Source organism: Dasypus novemcinctus, chromosome 27 (genome assembly GCF_030445035.2).
Source record: "Dasypus novemcinctus isolate mDasNov1 chromosome 27, mDasNov1.1.hap2, whole genome shotgun sequence".
NCBI lineage: Eukaryota > Metazoa > Chordata > Mammalia > Cingulata > Dasypodidae > Dasypus > Dasypus novemcinctus.
In genome coordinates this window covers 44,100,782-44,115,145 of record NC_080699.1, presented here as the reverse complement: position 1 = coordinate 44,115,145, position 14,364 = coordinate 44,100,782, and the positions used below count along the sequence as shown (strand labels likewise).

At 62.7% G+C, this 14,364-nt stretch overlaps 1 protein-coding gene across 1 annotated transcript in view; it reads left to right on the top strand.

The window, feature by feature from the left end:
* IGSF9B (immunoglobulin superfamily member 9B) overlaps positions 1-14,364 on the top strand; it is a 70,937-nt gene that overhangs the window by 33,775 nt on the left and 22,798 nt on the right. The window contains 8 exon segments of the mRNA XM_058289493.1: positions 425-536; positions 2,459-2,634; positions 3,320-3,546; positions 4,374-4,458; positions 8,873-9,034; positions 9,382-9,427; positions 10,026-11,628; positions 11,630-11,658. Of these exon segments, the coding sequence (XP_058145476.1) occupies positions 425-536; positions 2,459-2,634; positions 3,320-3,546; positions 4,374-4,458; positions 8,873-9,034; positions 9,382-9,427; positions 10,026-11,628; positions 11,630-11,658 (2,440 nt within the window).

The following is a 14,364-nucleotide window of genomic DNA, read 5'->3' as shown; positions in this document are numbered from 1 at the left end:
AGGGATGGGGCGCCTGTCTAGCCTCTAGGGGGGAGGGGCCCGTCCTAGGCAGGGAGTGGGGGATGCCTGGCAGGGAGGAAGACGATGGGGGGGTGGGAGGAGAGCAGAGAGGAGCGGGGAGGAGAGCAGAGGGCGGGAGAGGCCCCGGCGCCAAGGTACCCCAGGCACCTTCTGGGGACCTGCGGCTGTGGTCCTACCACTAGCCACGAGTGTTAGGCTCCGCACAAGTGGGACGGACCCGTCCCCCATGGCTTAAGAGGCGGAACCGGCGTTTCCCCACCTTACATTTGTGGACACCGAGGCGGGGTGGGTTCAGGCCTCTCCGACATCACAGCCTCGTAAGTAGGGCCCGGGACCCCAAGCCAGGCTGTCCCCGGAGCCCCGAGGCGGGCCTGGCTCAGTGTTTCCCCCACCCGGCCTCCAGGCACCAGCCCCCACGCCCCGGGCAGCGTCCGGGTGCAGGTCTCCATGACAACTGCCAATGTGTCCTGGGAGCCAGGCTACGACGGAGGATATGAGCAGACATTCTCAGTCTGGTACGGGCCTCTGTGAGTCACCCCCGCATGCTTTGCTCTCTGCTTCTTTCCCTCCCGACCTCGGCAGACCCTGGGGTGGGGGGTGCAGATCCTGAGAGCCGGAGTCGGCTGTGCGCCTGCGACCCCCAGGTGGCGAGGTGGGTCGGCGACGAGGAGCCGTGGGCGCTGGCCCTGAGCATTCCTGGGCCCGGGGGCTGTCGGGGGCCTGCCTGACTCTTCCATCTGCCTTCCCCTGCCCCCTGTTTTGTGTCTGTGGTTTGCCCTTCCTCTAGGTTGCCCTGCTCCCGGGAGTCTAGCAGGGTCCTCATCCCCCAGGGCTTTGTGAAGTAGCGGGGCCTGAAGCCCAGAGCTCAGTGTTTACTCTGTCCCTTCCCCGGTGGCTCTGGGAAGGAGGTACTCACCTTCTGGCCTTGTCTTCCGTTTCCTCTCCAGGACCTTGTGCTTCTCTGTTGCTTTAGTAGCTCTGCTGTTTGTTTAGGCAAATGCAGTGATGTGCATTCTTTGCCCAAACGTGGGAGGACAGATCTCAAAAACTGCGTGAGGCAGAGTGAGGACGGGGAATGGAGAAGGGTGGGAAGAGAAGCCACAGCCCCCCCCCCCCCCACGGTAGGACTGTCCCCGTGCTGCTCTCCCAGTCCATGGCCCTCAGCTCTAGCCCTGCGGAGGGTCCCTGGGCAGGATTCCCCGGCTTCCTCCTGGGCAGGCCGCTCCTGGGCAGCTGCTCTCTCCAGTCCAGAGGCGACCAGGGAGGCCATGTTGCACGTGCTTAGCCGCAGAGGGTGTGGCGAAGGGAGCCTGCCATGTCCCGCCGTGGTTTGGTGGGCGTCCCCAGGCCGGACGTCGGGGCCCAGGTCTAGGCGGGCAGGCTGGGCTTGGCTGCTGGTCCTGGGAGGCGATCCTTCCCCTTGGCTGCGGCCAGAACCCCACCGCCCCGTCCCTACTCCTTTGGCAGCCGAGTGTGGGCACACCCTGGCAGCCCTGCCCAGTGACTTCTGCCAGGCCAGCGAGCTGCCAGGCTGTGACCGGGGAGGGGCACTGGGTGTGGCCCAGCCATCTTGGGGGTGTCCGAGGTGAAGGGGTGCGTAGGACGGGGCCCAGCGTCGTTTGGGGTCTCCCCTGCTGCTCGTGGCTCCACCCCATGCTGCTCCTCTGCCTCCTTCACCGCCCTCTGCTCGTGTGCTCTGGTGCCCGGGGGCCGGGTGCCTTGGGGCCGGGGGGATGTCTCCCCCACTCCTTCCTCACTGCCCTGGCTCTGGTGTCTTGCGGTCACTTCTTTCTGCTCTGCCTTCAGCTGCCCCAGCTCCCCTCCTGGACCTCAGGCAGGGCAGTGGTCCTTGAGACCTAGAGGGGGGCGCAGGGGCATCCCCCCTTCCACCGCCCAGGGCTGCGGGCAGAGCTGGTGTGCTGTCTCCGTCCACGGGACAGCGTCGCCTCCCTGTGGCGCCGTGGCGGTACTGCGCCTGCCAGCTCCTGGGCGAGAGGCCCCCACCAGCTGAGGATGGGGGGGCACCCTGCAATGGGCCTCCAACCCGAGGCCCCGCTGGGGGTCGTTCCAAGCCCGAGTACACCGAGGGAGCCCTCGGGGTTCCCTGGGCCGCCTCTGACCTGGTGCTGCCGGGGTCCTTCCCAGTCCTGTCCCACTCTGGTGCCTGCTGTGTCCCCAGCACTCTCACTGCCCCTCAAGAGCCCCCCTGGTCACGGTGGGATTCTCCCACAATGCAGCGGGTCACTTGACGCGTGCCTTGAGCATCCGCGTCCTCAGTGTGGAGGACGGAGGAGGTTGCGGAGCGGTTGTGACGGGTGAGTCGGGCGGGCCCCCGCGGGTCCCCCGCCTCCCCCTGGAGAAGCTGGCATGCCCCCTCTGCTCTCCAGGGTCGCCCACCCCACCCCTCGCCCCCATCCTCTCTCTCTGCTTTGGCCAGGATGAAGCGGGCACAGTTCGGGCCCCACGACTGGATGTCTTTGGCAGTGCCTCCGGGGCCCAGCTGGCTGCTGGTGGACACGCTGGAGCCCGAGACTGCGTACCAGTTCAGCGTCCTGGCCCAGAACAAGCTGGGCACCAGCGCCTTCAGCGAGGTGGTCACTGTGAGCACTTTAGGTGAGGGGCCTGGGCTGGCGTCCCGGCCGCGCCCTCAGAGCCAGGGCCTCGTGGGCCCCGCCGAGTGCTTTGGCGAGTCGTGCTCTGTCCTCCCCATGAGGATCTGCCCCTGGGGTTCACCCCTTGGCAGAGCAGTTTGTGCCCTGAGACAGAGGCTGGGGCTTTTCCTTCCTGTTGGGCCGCGTGTTTGCACGGCCACCACGCTGCTTGTTGGCATGTGGCCATGCCGGGCGCTGTGGCCGCTTCTCCCTGCTGAGCCCCCTCGTCCTGGGCCCAGCTGCCCCCACCTGCGCTTCCCCCACCGCCCTTTTGTTCCCCGGTGGAGCCGGTGGAGACCCCAGCCTCCTCCCCTGCCCTGAGGACAGACGCTCTTTGGGCCTCATTCTTTCCACCTGGACAAGGAGGACTTGGGAGGGAGCACTGTGCGCTGGGAGGTTTCCTTAGCCCCGTTCTTCCTCCCTGTGCTGGGAAATGGAATCGTGATGCTCCAGGCCGCTGGCCCTAACTTCTCCTCCATTGGGCTGGTAGGGCTGTTGGAGGTGATGCTCTCTGGCCCCTGAAACGCCGCGGGCATGGGGCCCTGGGCACGTGGTGGCCGCCTTGGTGCCCGGCTCCCCGGAGCACCAGGGCAGGCGAGCGGGTGCGGCCGCTCACCTGCCCCGCCTCTGCGCCGTCCTCCCTGCAGCATTCCCGGTCACGACTCCAGAACCCCTGGTGCTGGTCACTCCACCAAGGTGCCTGACAGCCAACCGGACCCAGCAGGGGGTGCTTCTGTCGTGGCTGCCGCCTGCCAACCACAGCTTCCCCATCGACCGCTACGTCCTGGAGTTCCGAGTCGGGGAGCGCTGGGACACGCTGGACGACGCCATCCCGGGCACCGAAGGGGAATTCTTTGCCAAGGACCTGTCCCAGGTGAGGGCCCAGCTGTCGCCGCCTCTTCCTCCCGGCTTCTGGAGTCAGCACGGTTCTTCCTGGAGCCACGGGGGGCTTGGAGGGACCCAGCCAGGCTCTGGAGTTGGGGAGGGGGCGCACACACTGTCCCTGACCGCCGTGTGCTCCCGGCGGGCAGCGGATGTCCCATACCTTGGGGCGCCCTGTGGCCGTGGGGGCCTGGGCTGCCTCGGGGGTCTGCTCTGAGCTCTTACACCCCCTGGGGTGGGACCCCCGAGTCCCGCCCCAGCTCCCCGCTGTGCGGAGGGCAAAGCGTTTCATAGAAGGACAGTCTTCCAGCTTCGCCCGGGGAGGGCTCCCCTTCACAGTTTAGAGCCCCTGAGGGAGGTTGGTCTTCTTTCCTTCAGCCGGCCTCCTCTAAACATCGGCGTCTCTGCAGCCGGAGGAGGAAGCAGCTTGCTCCGTAAATACAGACGCTCGCTTCCCTCCCTGTGCGCCTTGCCTGGCACTTTGGTTCCGTGGGGTGCCAGCGTCAGCTCACGCTGGGCCCTGCAGCCCCGGGGTGCCCGCATGTCCCAGCATGGTGTGCGGCAAGCCTCATGTGGGCAGCCAGAAGTCAGCCACGTGGGGGTGTTTACACCCCAAAATTTGGCAAACGCTCCAAGTCAGAGCTTTGAAGAAAGGGTGGAAGTCCCAGAGAGCTGGTGGGTAAACGCTTGCAAGCCCACGGCTGCTGTGGGCGGCCTCGTCCCACAGAGGCCTCGCGCAGGACCGTGGAGGGGGGTCAGCAAGGGGCTGGCGGCCGGCTCGGGGCCCCCCTGCTGACCGGCCTGTCCCCGGCGCTGCAGGACACCTGGTACGAGTTCCGGGTTCTGGCCGTCATGCAGGACCTGATCAGCGAGCCCAGCAACATCGCCGGCGTCTCTAGCACAGGTATGCCGAGGGGCAGGACGCTCCCGCACCTGTTGGGGTTGGAGCCGCCGGGCGCTGGGGCATTCCTTCAGCCCCTGCTTCCGCTCCCAGGAGGGACAGGCTTTTTCAAGCTAGAGCGAGGGTTTCTAACAACTTCCATCAGATGCCCACGGGGAGAAACGCGGCGTCTGAGCGTGGTAGTCAGAAAGCACCCGCTCAAGTTCGCTTTGCTGGAAACCGTCTCCTCTGGTTCTATGCGGGGGTGGACGTGGGGGTGCAGGGACTGCGGGTCAAGAGCGCCTGTTCCAGGCCCGCGTTATAATTACGTTTGTTGTATTTAGAAAATTGCTGTTTGGTGTCGTTTTCCTCCCCTCCCTCCCCTGGATTCCTGCAGGCTAAATAAAGCCGGCTCCCTAGCATTTTCTCCATTTATCTCTCTTTCTCCTGGCTCTGGGCCATCGCTACGCATCCTCGCCAGCAGCACGGCGGGGTCCCTCCCCCACGAAGTGGCTCCCTCGGGTGGGAAGAGGCTCTTGCCTCGTACTCTGCGGTGGCCCCATTTTCCCCAGGACCCACCGGCGTGGCTCTCTGCCAACAAGCTCAGGACTTTTGGGGTTACCGTGGGGTGGGAAGGGCGGTTGGGAGAGGAATGACGGGACGGGAGAGCTGGGGACAGGCTGCTGGGGCAGCGCAGCATGACTCCCGTCTCCTGTATGTGCTTGTCCGCTTGTTTGTTATTTTTAAAAGCCGAACCTCCTGGAGGCGGCAGAACCCACCCTGCCCCTGTTTTCGGCTTTCTAAAGGGAGGGGTCCAGGCAGGTGGACGAGTAGGGAATGTAGTTTGCAGCCACGGCCAGAAGAGAAGCCTGCAAGGTTTCATGGGCTTATCTCGGTGACCCGCCCTGCACCCGACTGTTTTATGCCTGGGTCCCAAAGGGAAACGGGTGGCGAGGGGTGACTGCATTGGCGGGCAACGCTGCAGTGGCCTCAGCGGCCCCCCTGTATTACGTCCTGCCTTTGTGAGGCTGCAGCGGTATTATCTGCCCAGCCAGTCAGCACGGTTTTGAGTATTTTCATCCTGTAGTGTTATCGGCAGCGCAATGAGTTCTGGCCAAATAGAAGAGTGTGTATAGATTTCCCTTTGAAGGACCTCACTGAAGAGTGGAACTTACTGTCCTGCGGAGGAGAACACGATAGGTAGGGGAGTCAGGAGGCCTGGCCCCCGGCTTGGCTCTGCCCTTGCCTGGCCGGGTGAATCTGGACAAGAGGCGAGGCGAGGCTCAGCCCCTGGAAATGGGGCGGTTGGAGGACCTGTCCCCAAGGTCCCTGCCAGCTCTGGCCTCAGTCCCCGAGGTGGCCGGGACACGCTGGTCTTAACTAGAGGGAGTGGCAGTACCCCCCAGGTGATGAGCTGAAGGCGGATGGTCCAGACTCTGGAGTGACAGCCCCGCCCCTGCCCGGCATTTGCCCTCAGGGGTCCTCGTGTCCAGCTCCTCATTCTGTCGTGAGCCCATCGCATGGGAGGCCGTCCTGGCCTGGGGTCACAGCCTGGCTCTGGTTGAGGTGCCGGTGGCAGGGGCTGTGCACGCCCGCCCCTCAAACTTAGCAGATGACAGTTTTCTCATTTGGAGAACAAGAATAAAAATAGCTGCTCTGTCTACCTCACGGGGTTAATGTGAGAATATCTGATCACATGTATGAAAGTGCTTGGCAAAATGTAAAGCACTAGACAAGTATAGATTGTTATTGAGATCATTATCCCCATGGAGATAATATGGAGATGTTAGTTTCTTCTTTGTCAAGCTCTGCAGAAATTACTTGACTTCTGTCAACCGTCCCGTACTGCCACCACCACCACGACCAGCTCCTCGGAGCCACCAGCACCACTGCCAAGACCAGAACCACAAAACCACCACCACTGCCAGTGCCACAAAACCACCACCACTGCCAGTACCACAAAACCACCACCAAGACCAGTACCACAAAACCACCACCAAGACCAGTGCCACAAAACCACCACCACTGCCAGTACCACAAAACCACCACCACCGCCAGTACCAGTACCACAAAACCACCACCACTGCCAGTACCACAAAACCACCACCAAGACCAGAACCACAAAACCACCACCAAGACCAATACCACAAAACCACCACCAAGACCAGAACCACAAAACTACCACCACTGCCGAGACCAGAACCACAAAACCACCATCACTGCCAGTACCACAAAACCACCACCAAGACCAGTGCCACAAAACCACCACCACTGCCGAGACTAGTACCACAAAACCACCACCACTGCCAGTACCACAAAACCACCACCAAGACCAGTACCACAAAACCACCACCACTGCCAGTGCCACAAAACCACCACCAAGACCAGTACCACAAAACCACCACCACTGCCAAGACCAGAACCACAAAACCACCACCAAGACCAGAACCACAAAACCACCACCACTGCCAAGACCAGAACCACAAAACCACCATCACTGCCAGTACCACAAAACCACCACCAAGACCAGTGCCACAAAACCACCACCACTGCCAAGACTAGTACCACAAAACCACCACCACTGCCAGTACCACAAAACCACCACCAAGACCAGTGCCACAAAACCACCACCAAGACCAGTACCACAAAACCACCACCACTGCCAGTGCCACAAAACCACCACCAAGACCAGTACCACAAAACCACCACCACTGCCAGTGCCACAAAACCACCACCAAGACCAGTACCACAAAACCACCACCACTGCCAAGACCAGAACCACAAAACCACCACCAAGACCAGTGCCACAAAACCACCACCACTGCCAAGACTAGTACCACAAAACCACCACCACTGCCAGTACCACAAAACCACCACCAAGACCAGTACCACAAAACCACCACTAATGCCAAGACCAGAACCACAAAACCACCACCAAGACCAGAACCACAAAACCACCACCACTGCCAGTACCACAAAACCACCACCACCGCCAAGACCAGTACCACAAAACCACCACCACCACCAAGACCAGTGCCACAAAACCACCACCAAGACCAGTGCCACAAAACCACCACCACTGCCAAGACTAGTACCACAAAACCACCACCACTGCCAGTACCACAAAACCACCACCAAGACCAGTACCACAAAACCACCACCAATGCCAAGACCAGAACCACAAAACCACCACCAAGACCAGAACCACAAAACCACCACCAAGACCAGAACCACAAAACCACCACCACTGCCAAGACCAGAACCACAAAACCACTACCACCACCAAGACCAGTGCCACAAAACCACCACCAAGACCAGAGCCACAAAACCACCACCACTGCCAGTACCAAAAAACCACCACCACCGCCAAGACTAGTACCACAAAACCACCACCACTGCCAGTACCACAAAACCACCACCAAGACCAGAACCACAAAACCACCGCCAAGACCAGAACCACAAAACCACCACCACTGCCAGTACCACAAAACCACCACCACTGCCAAGACCAGTACCACAAAACCACCACCACCGCCAAGACCAGTACCACAAAACCACCACCACCACCAAGACCAGTGCCACAAAACCACCACCAAGACCAGAACCACAAAACCACCACCACTGCCAGTACCACAAAACCACCACCACTGCCAAGACCAGTACCACAAAACCACCACCACCGCCAAGACCAGTGCCACAAAACCACCACCACCACCAAGACCAGTGCCACAAAACCACCACCAAGACCAGTACCACAAAACCACCACCACCGCCAGTACCACAAAACCACCACCACCGCCAGTACCAGTACCACAAAACCACCACCAAGACCAGAACCACAAAACCACCACCAAGACCAGTGCCACAAAACCACCACCAAGACCAGTGCCACAAAACCACCACCACTGCCAGTACCACAAAACCACCACCAAGATCAGTGCCACAAAACCACCACCACTGCAAGTACCACAAAACCACCACCACTGCCAAGACCAGTACCACAAAACCACCACCAAGACCAGTGCCTCAAAACCACCACCACTGCCAGTACAACACTAACCTCCACCAGTACCACAAAACCACCACTGCCAATACTAGTACCACAAAACCACCACTGCCAAGACCAGTACCACAAAACCACCACCACTGCCAGTACAGCACTAACCTCCACCAGTACCACAAAACCACCAGCGCCAGCATCAGCACCCATGCTCAGGACAACCGCAATGCCGTCAGCACCCGTCACCACCGCACACCCACTCCACCACCTTCTCCACCACCATCACCACCATCTGAAGCTCTTCAGTACCGAGTTGAGCATGGGACCTGAGCCTTGTTGCTGTCTGATCTGTAGAGGGAGAGCAAAGTAATCGGGGACTGTCAGAGCCTGAGTGGGGGGCACTTGGGACTCAGGGGAACCCCCCACCCCTCCCTGCAGACATCTTCCCACAGCCAGACCTGACCGACGAGGGGCTGGCTCGGCCCGTGCTGGCGGGCATCGTGGCCACCATCTGCTTCTTGGCAGCTGCCATCCTGTTCAGCACTCTTGCTGCCTGCTTCGTCAACAAGCAGCGCAAGCGCAAGCTCAAGCGCAAAAAAGGTGGGTGCCTGCCCCCCGTCCCCCGCTGTACCAGGCCCGGCTTCTCCACCAGGAGGGACTGACCACTGGTAGCAGGGTCCCCCTTGAAAACAGGGAAACAGCTCTTGGACGAGGGCTGCCAGTGGGACTTGATTTGAAGCAGGGAGTCCAGAAGCAGGGATGGTGGCACCCCTGGGAAGGCGGGATGTGGTGGGCACAGACCTCTGAGCGGGGACCCCACAATGTTGAATAGCTAAAGAAACTTGGTCCCTCTGTGGCTTTGCTGTGGCCCTGCTGACACTTGGGGATGAGGGTGCCGAGTTCTTGTCGGCTTCAAGGGGCTCTCTTCCCTTTCTTTATCCTTCCAGATCCTCCGCTCTCCATCACTCACTGCAGAAAGAGTCTAGAATCTCCGTAAGTGTCTCTGGTCATCGGATAAATGCGCAGGGGCTATTTGTGGTCTGTGGGGGGAAGGCACTGGGGTGGACAGAGGAGCCTTGTTTCCAGTTGGCTTCTAAGCTGCCACCTGCTCACCTGTCCACGTGTCACCTGTGAGTGTCCACGCTCATGGATGGCGGCAGTCTTGTGGATAATCCAAATGAGCAGATCCTCTCAAAACTGTTTCCTTTTGGCTTTGGAAGGTATTTCTGTAATTTTTTTTCATCCTAACAGATTTGCCTTCTTAGTATGTTTTGCCCAAGTTCATGTTAAAATGAGCTTGCGTTTCTTGAGCTCCCAGCTTCCTGGGAATGGCAGTGTTCCAAACAACAGAGGCGAGCCAGATCCAAGGTGGGGTATGCATCCAAAAAGGGGTCCTGCGCACATAGACGCCTGAGAGTGCATCCACGTATTTCACCCCAAAGCGCACAGCCCCTCGGTGCCTCCTTGTGCAGTCGTGTCTTCCCAGGTGCTGTTCCGGTTTCCTTGGTGGTGGTTTTTGGAACGAGAACACAAAGCAGTAGCGGGTCAGCCGGTTGCCCTCCCTTGCTCACCTCCTCCCTGGTCCCCACAGTTTGTCCTCTGGCAAGGTGAGCCCCGAGAGCATCCGGACGCTCCGCGCCCCCTCGGAGTCCTCGGACGACCAGGGCCAGCTGGCCGCCAAGAGGATGCTGAGCCCCACGCGGGAGAAGGAGCTGTCGCTGTACAAGAAGACCAAGAGGGCCATCAGCAGCAAGAAGTACAGCGTGGCCAAGGCGGAGGCGGAGGCCGAGGCCACCACCCCCATCGAGCTCATCAGCCGGGGCCCTGACGGCCGCTTCGTGACGGGCCCCTCCGAGATGGAGCCGTCGCTCAAGAGCAGACGCATCGAGGGCTTCCCCTTCGCCGAGGAGACTGACATGTACCCCGAGTTCCGCCAGTCGGACGAGGAGAACGATGACCCGCTGGTGCCCACCTCGGTGGCCGCCCTCAAGGCCCAGCTGACCCCCCTGTCGTCCAGCCAGGAGTCCTACCTGCCGCCACCAGCATACAGCCCCCGGTTCCAGCCGCGCAGCCTGGAGGGGCGGCTCCAGGCCACCGGCCAAGCCCGGGCCCCCGCCCCCCGGCCCTTCCAGCACGGCCAGTATTACGGGTACCTCAGCAGCAGCAGCCCCGGTGAGGTGGAGCCGCCGCCCTTCTACATGCCGGAGGTGGGCAGCCCCCTGAGCTCCGTGCTGTCCTCACCGCCCCTGCACGCCGAGGGGCCCTTCGGCCACCCCACCATCCCAGAGGAGAACGGAGAGAACGCCTCCAGCAGCACGCTGCCCCTGACGCAGACGCCCACGGGAGGGCGCTCGCCAGAGCCCTGGGGCCGGCCCGAGTTCCCCTTCGGGGGGCTGGAGGGTCCGGCCATCATGTTCCCCCACCAGCTGCACCCCTGCGACGTCTCTGAGAGCCTGCAGCCCCAGGCCGGCCGCCCCCGCGGACTGCCCCCTGCCCCCCTCCAGATGCCCACGGCCTACCCGGGCATCCTGTCCCTGGAGGCACCAAAGAGCTGGGCCGGCAAGTCGCCGGGCAGAGGCCCCGTCCCGGTGCCCGCCGCCGCCAAGTGGCAGGACAAACCTATGCAACCTCTGGTGAGCCAAGGGCAGCTTAGACATACCAGCCAAGGTATGGGCATTCCGGTGTTGCCTTACCCCGAGCCGGCCGAGCCGGGCGGGCGCGGCGGCCCCAGCGCGTTCAGCCTGGACACGCGGTGGCCCGAGCCGCAGCCCCGGCCCCGGCCCAGCCCCCGGCAGCCCAGGCGCGCTGAGCCCAGCTTACATCAAGTGGTGCTACTGCCCTCCCGCCTGTCCCCTCTGACCCAAAGCCCCCTCGGCTCCCACACCGGCTCCCCCGAGCTGGCCGCCCGGGCCAGGCCTCGCCCGGGCCTGCTGCAGCAGGCCGAGATGGCGGAGATCGCCCTACAGCCGCCGGCCGCCGTCGGCTTCTCCCGCAAGTCCACGCCGTCCACCGGCTCGCCCTCGCCGAGCAGCCGCAGCGGGAGCCCCGGCTACCGGGCCGCCGTGGACTTCACCACCCTGACGGCCGGCTACCCCTCCCCCCCGCCGGGCCCCGCCGGGCCTGGGGGCGACCTGGATGTGTTTGGACAGACGCCTTCCCCTCGGAGAGTCGGCGGGGAGCTGCTCAGGCCGGAGCCCCCCCCCTCCAACGTTACCCACTTCAGGGTGAGTGCCAGGGTCTCCCCTGCACCTGCGCCTGGTCAGCTGCCTCTCCCGTGCCTCGCCCGGCCCCCCCTCCATGCCCGCATCACCCCAGGGACAGGGCTGGCGGGCACGTGCTGCAGCGCCCCTCCTGAAGGGCGCTGGCAGGGAGTGGGCATTGGGGCGTGGGTGCGGCTCACCTGCCCAGGTGCCCAGCCCCGGGCTCTCAGGCGGCCCTGAGGGGCACTGGGGGCACAAGGGGAAGGGGAGGCGGCGTGGTGAGTCCTCCTGGTCGGCAGGCTCGTTTTGGGGTTGAGGGCACCCCAATCCCTGTGATCCCACCTTGGGCGGGGGCTCCGAAGGCTTGCCCAGAGCCCTTGTGTCCAGATTCTTTCTTCCCCCGGCCCTTCCTCCTTGCCAAGCAGGACCCTGGAGCGTGACTTCCCAGACCACCGGGCCAGGGGCCTTCTGTGCCCACCCTCCCGCCCCTTAGCAGCCCTAGGCAGCGTCGGAACGCAGCCCCCTCCCCACAGCCTCTCCAAGGGAGCAGGTCCTGGAGGCTGGGGGGCATCTTGGGCCTCGTGAGTGGTGTGCACGGAGCCGCACACCCCGCCCCGACCTGTGTGCCTCGCAGGAAGCTGCAGACAGACAGACAGACACACCGGCTCGTGCGAGCAGTCCGGTGGAAAATGCTCCCTCTAAACGGTAGCCGCTGGTGTTCCAGGTACCAGGGTCAGCTGGACGGCGCCAGTGCCTCTTCTCTCCACTCTTCTCCGCCCTCCTCTCTCCCTACCCCTTCCTTCCCTTTTTCTGGAGCCCCTGGCTTCTCTCTGTCTTCTTTCTTCCTGCCTCTTCTTTGGGTTGGTCTCACTTCGCTCAGAAGAGCCAGCAGCGTCTCGCAGTGTCCCGCTCTCTTCCTTCTCTGGTTCCGTCCTTTGGTCTCTTCTTGATGTCACTGCCTGTGGAGGGAGCAGAGAGGCCAGAGGCAGGGGTGGGGTGGGGCAGGTAGCCAGGGGAGTGTACTCTCTCCTGTCCCCAGATGCAGGGACCCACAGCTCACCCCACCCTCGCTGGTACCTGGAGGAGCAAGCCTCATCCCCCCACCTTGGCACCACCCCTGGTGCTTCTGTGGGGGGAGGGGGAAAAGGTGGCATGGACTGAGGGAGGCCAGGTGAGCTCCATGTGGAGGGGCTGAGGGAGGCCAGGTGAGCTGCAGGTGGAGGGGCTGAGGGAGGCCAGGTGAACTGCAGGGGGAGGGCTGAGGGAGGCCAGGTGAGCTCCATGTGGAGGGGCTGAGGGGGGCCAGGTGAGCTGCAGGTGAAGGAGGCTCAGGGAGGCCAGGTGAACTGCAGGGGGAGAGCTGAGGGAGACTAGGTGAGCTCCATGTGGAGGGGCTGAGGGAGGCCAGGTGAGCTGCAGGTGGAGGGGCTGAGTGAAGCCAGGTGAACTCAGGTGGAGGGGCTGATGGATACCAGGTGATCTCTAGGTGGAGGGGCTGAGGGAGGCCAGGTGAGCTGCAGGTGGAGGGGCTGAGGGAGGCCAGGTGAGCTGCAGCTGGGGGGCTGAGGGAGGCCAGGTGAACTGTAGGGGAGGGCTGAGGGAGGCCAGGTGAGCTGCAGGTGGAGGGGCTGAGGGAGGCCAGGTGAGCTGCAGGTGGAGGGGCTGAGGGAGGCCAGGTGAGCTGCAGGTGGAGGGGCTGAGGGAGGCCAGGTGAGCTGCAGGTGGAGGGGCTGAGGGAGCCCAGGTGAGCTGCAGGTGGAGGGGCTGAGGGAGGCCAGGTGAGCTGCAGCTGGAGGGGCTGAGGGACACTTTGTGAACTCCAGGCGGAGGGGCCGTGGGCCGAGGCCTCCACGGGCCACGTGTCTGTCTGTGGGAGATGCCGCGGCAGCCCTGTGTGTGCTTGTGCAGCGTCCTCGTTTGCCCCCATCGTCCGTCTGGTTCTGTCTTTCTCCCCTGCCCTCCCCCATTCTCTGGCCTTGCTTGCCGGCGCTCTGCTCCCTGTGCCCCCCTTCCCTCTGGGTGTGCGTGGGGCACCCCCCGCCGGTGTTGATAACCGCTTTGTTTCTGATTATCTCAGCTATCTGGGCAGTGTGGTCGAGACAAGCCTCTCCTCAGCTCAATAGGTAAGGGAGTTCCGCGGCTGGGGCGGGGCGGGGGCAGGTGGATGGGGCTTTGCCAGGGCCATTGCTTCCTGTAAGGGGAACCGGGGGAAGCCACGCCACAGCCCCTCTCGCCGCCCCCCTTGGGGGCGGCACCTCCACTCCTCCAGTTCCCCAGCTTCTGGGTTCCCCACATAAAGCTGCTTCAGCACCCGCCAGGCCGTGCGCCGGCCCTGCCTCGCTGCGGCTCGGACCCCATCCCAGACGCCGAGTCCCTTCTCAGGTCCTCTCCTGCAGTTGTCCTCACCCAGACACCAGGCCATCCCTCCTGCCAACACGCCCCGAGCTTTCCAGTGAAGTCCTTGGGGACCCTGCATGCCCTTGAGGGACCCAGAATGCCTAAGGTCTGCTTTGCATCTCTGCACCCCAGAAACCTCTCTGGGGCCACACTGGTATCCAAGAACAATCCCGTTTTTCCTCTGCCTTGTTTTCCCAGCAACCTCAGGCATACTTGCCTCCTCCGTAACCCTGAGACTTGTGCCTTCCCCTGGTCCCTCACTGTCTTCTTGGAATCTTAGTAAGATTACATCCTGTCAAGAGGCATAGAGTAGAAGTGGCCCAGCTCCTCCCA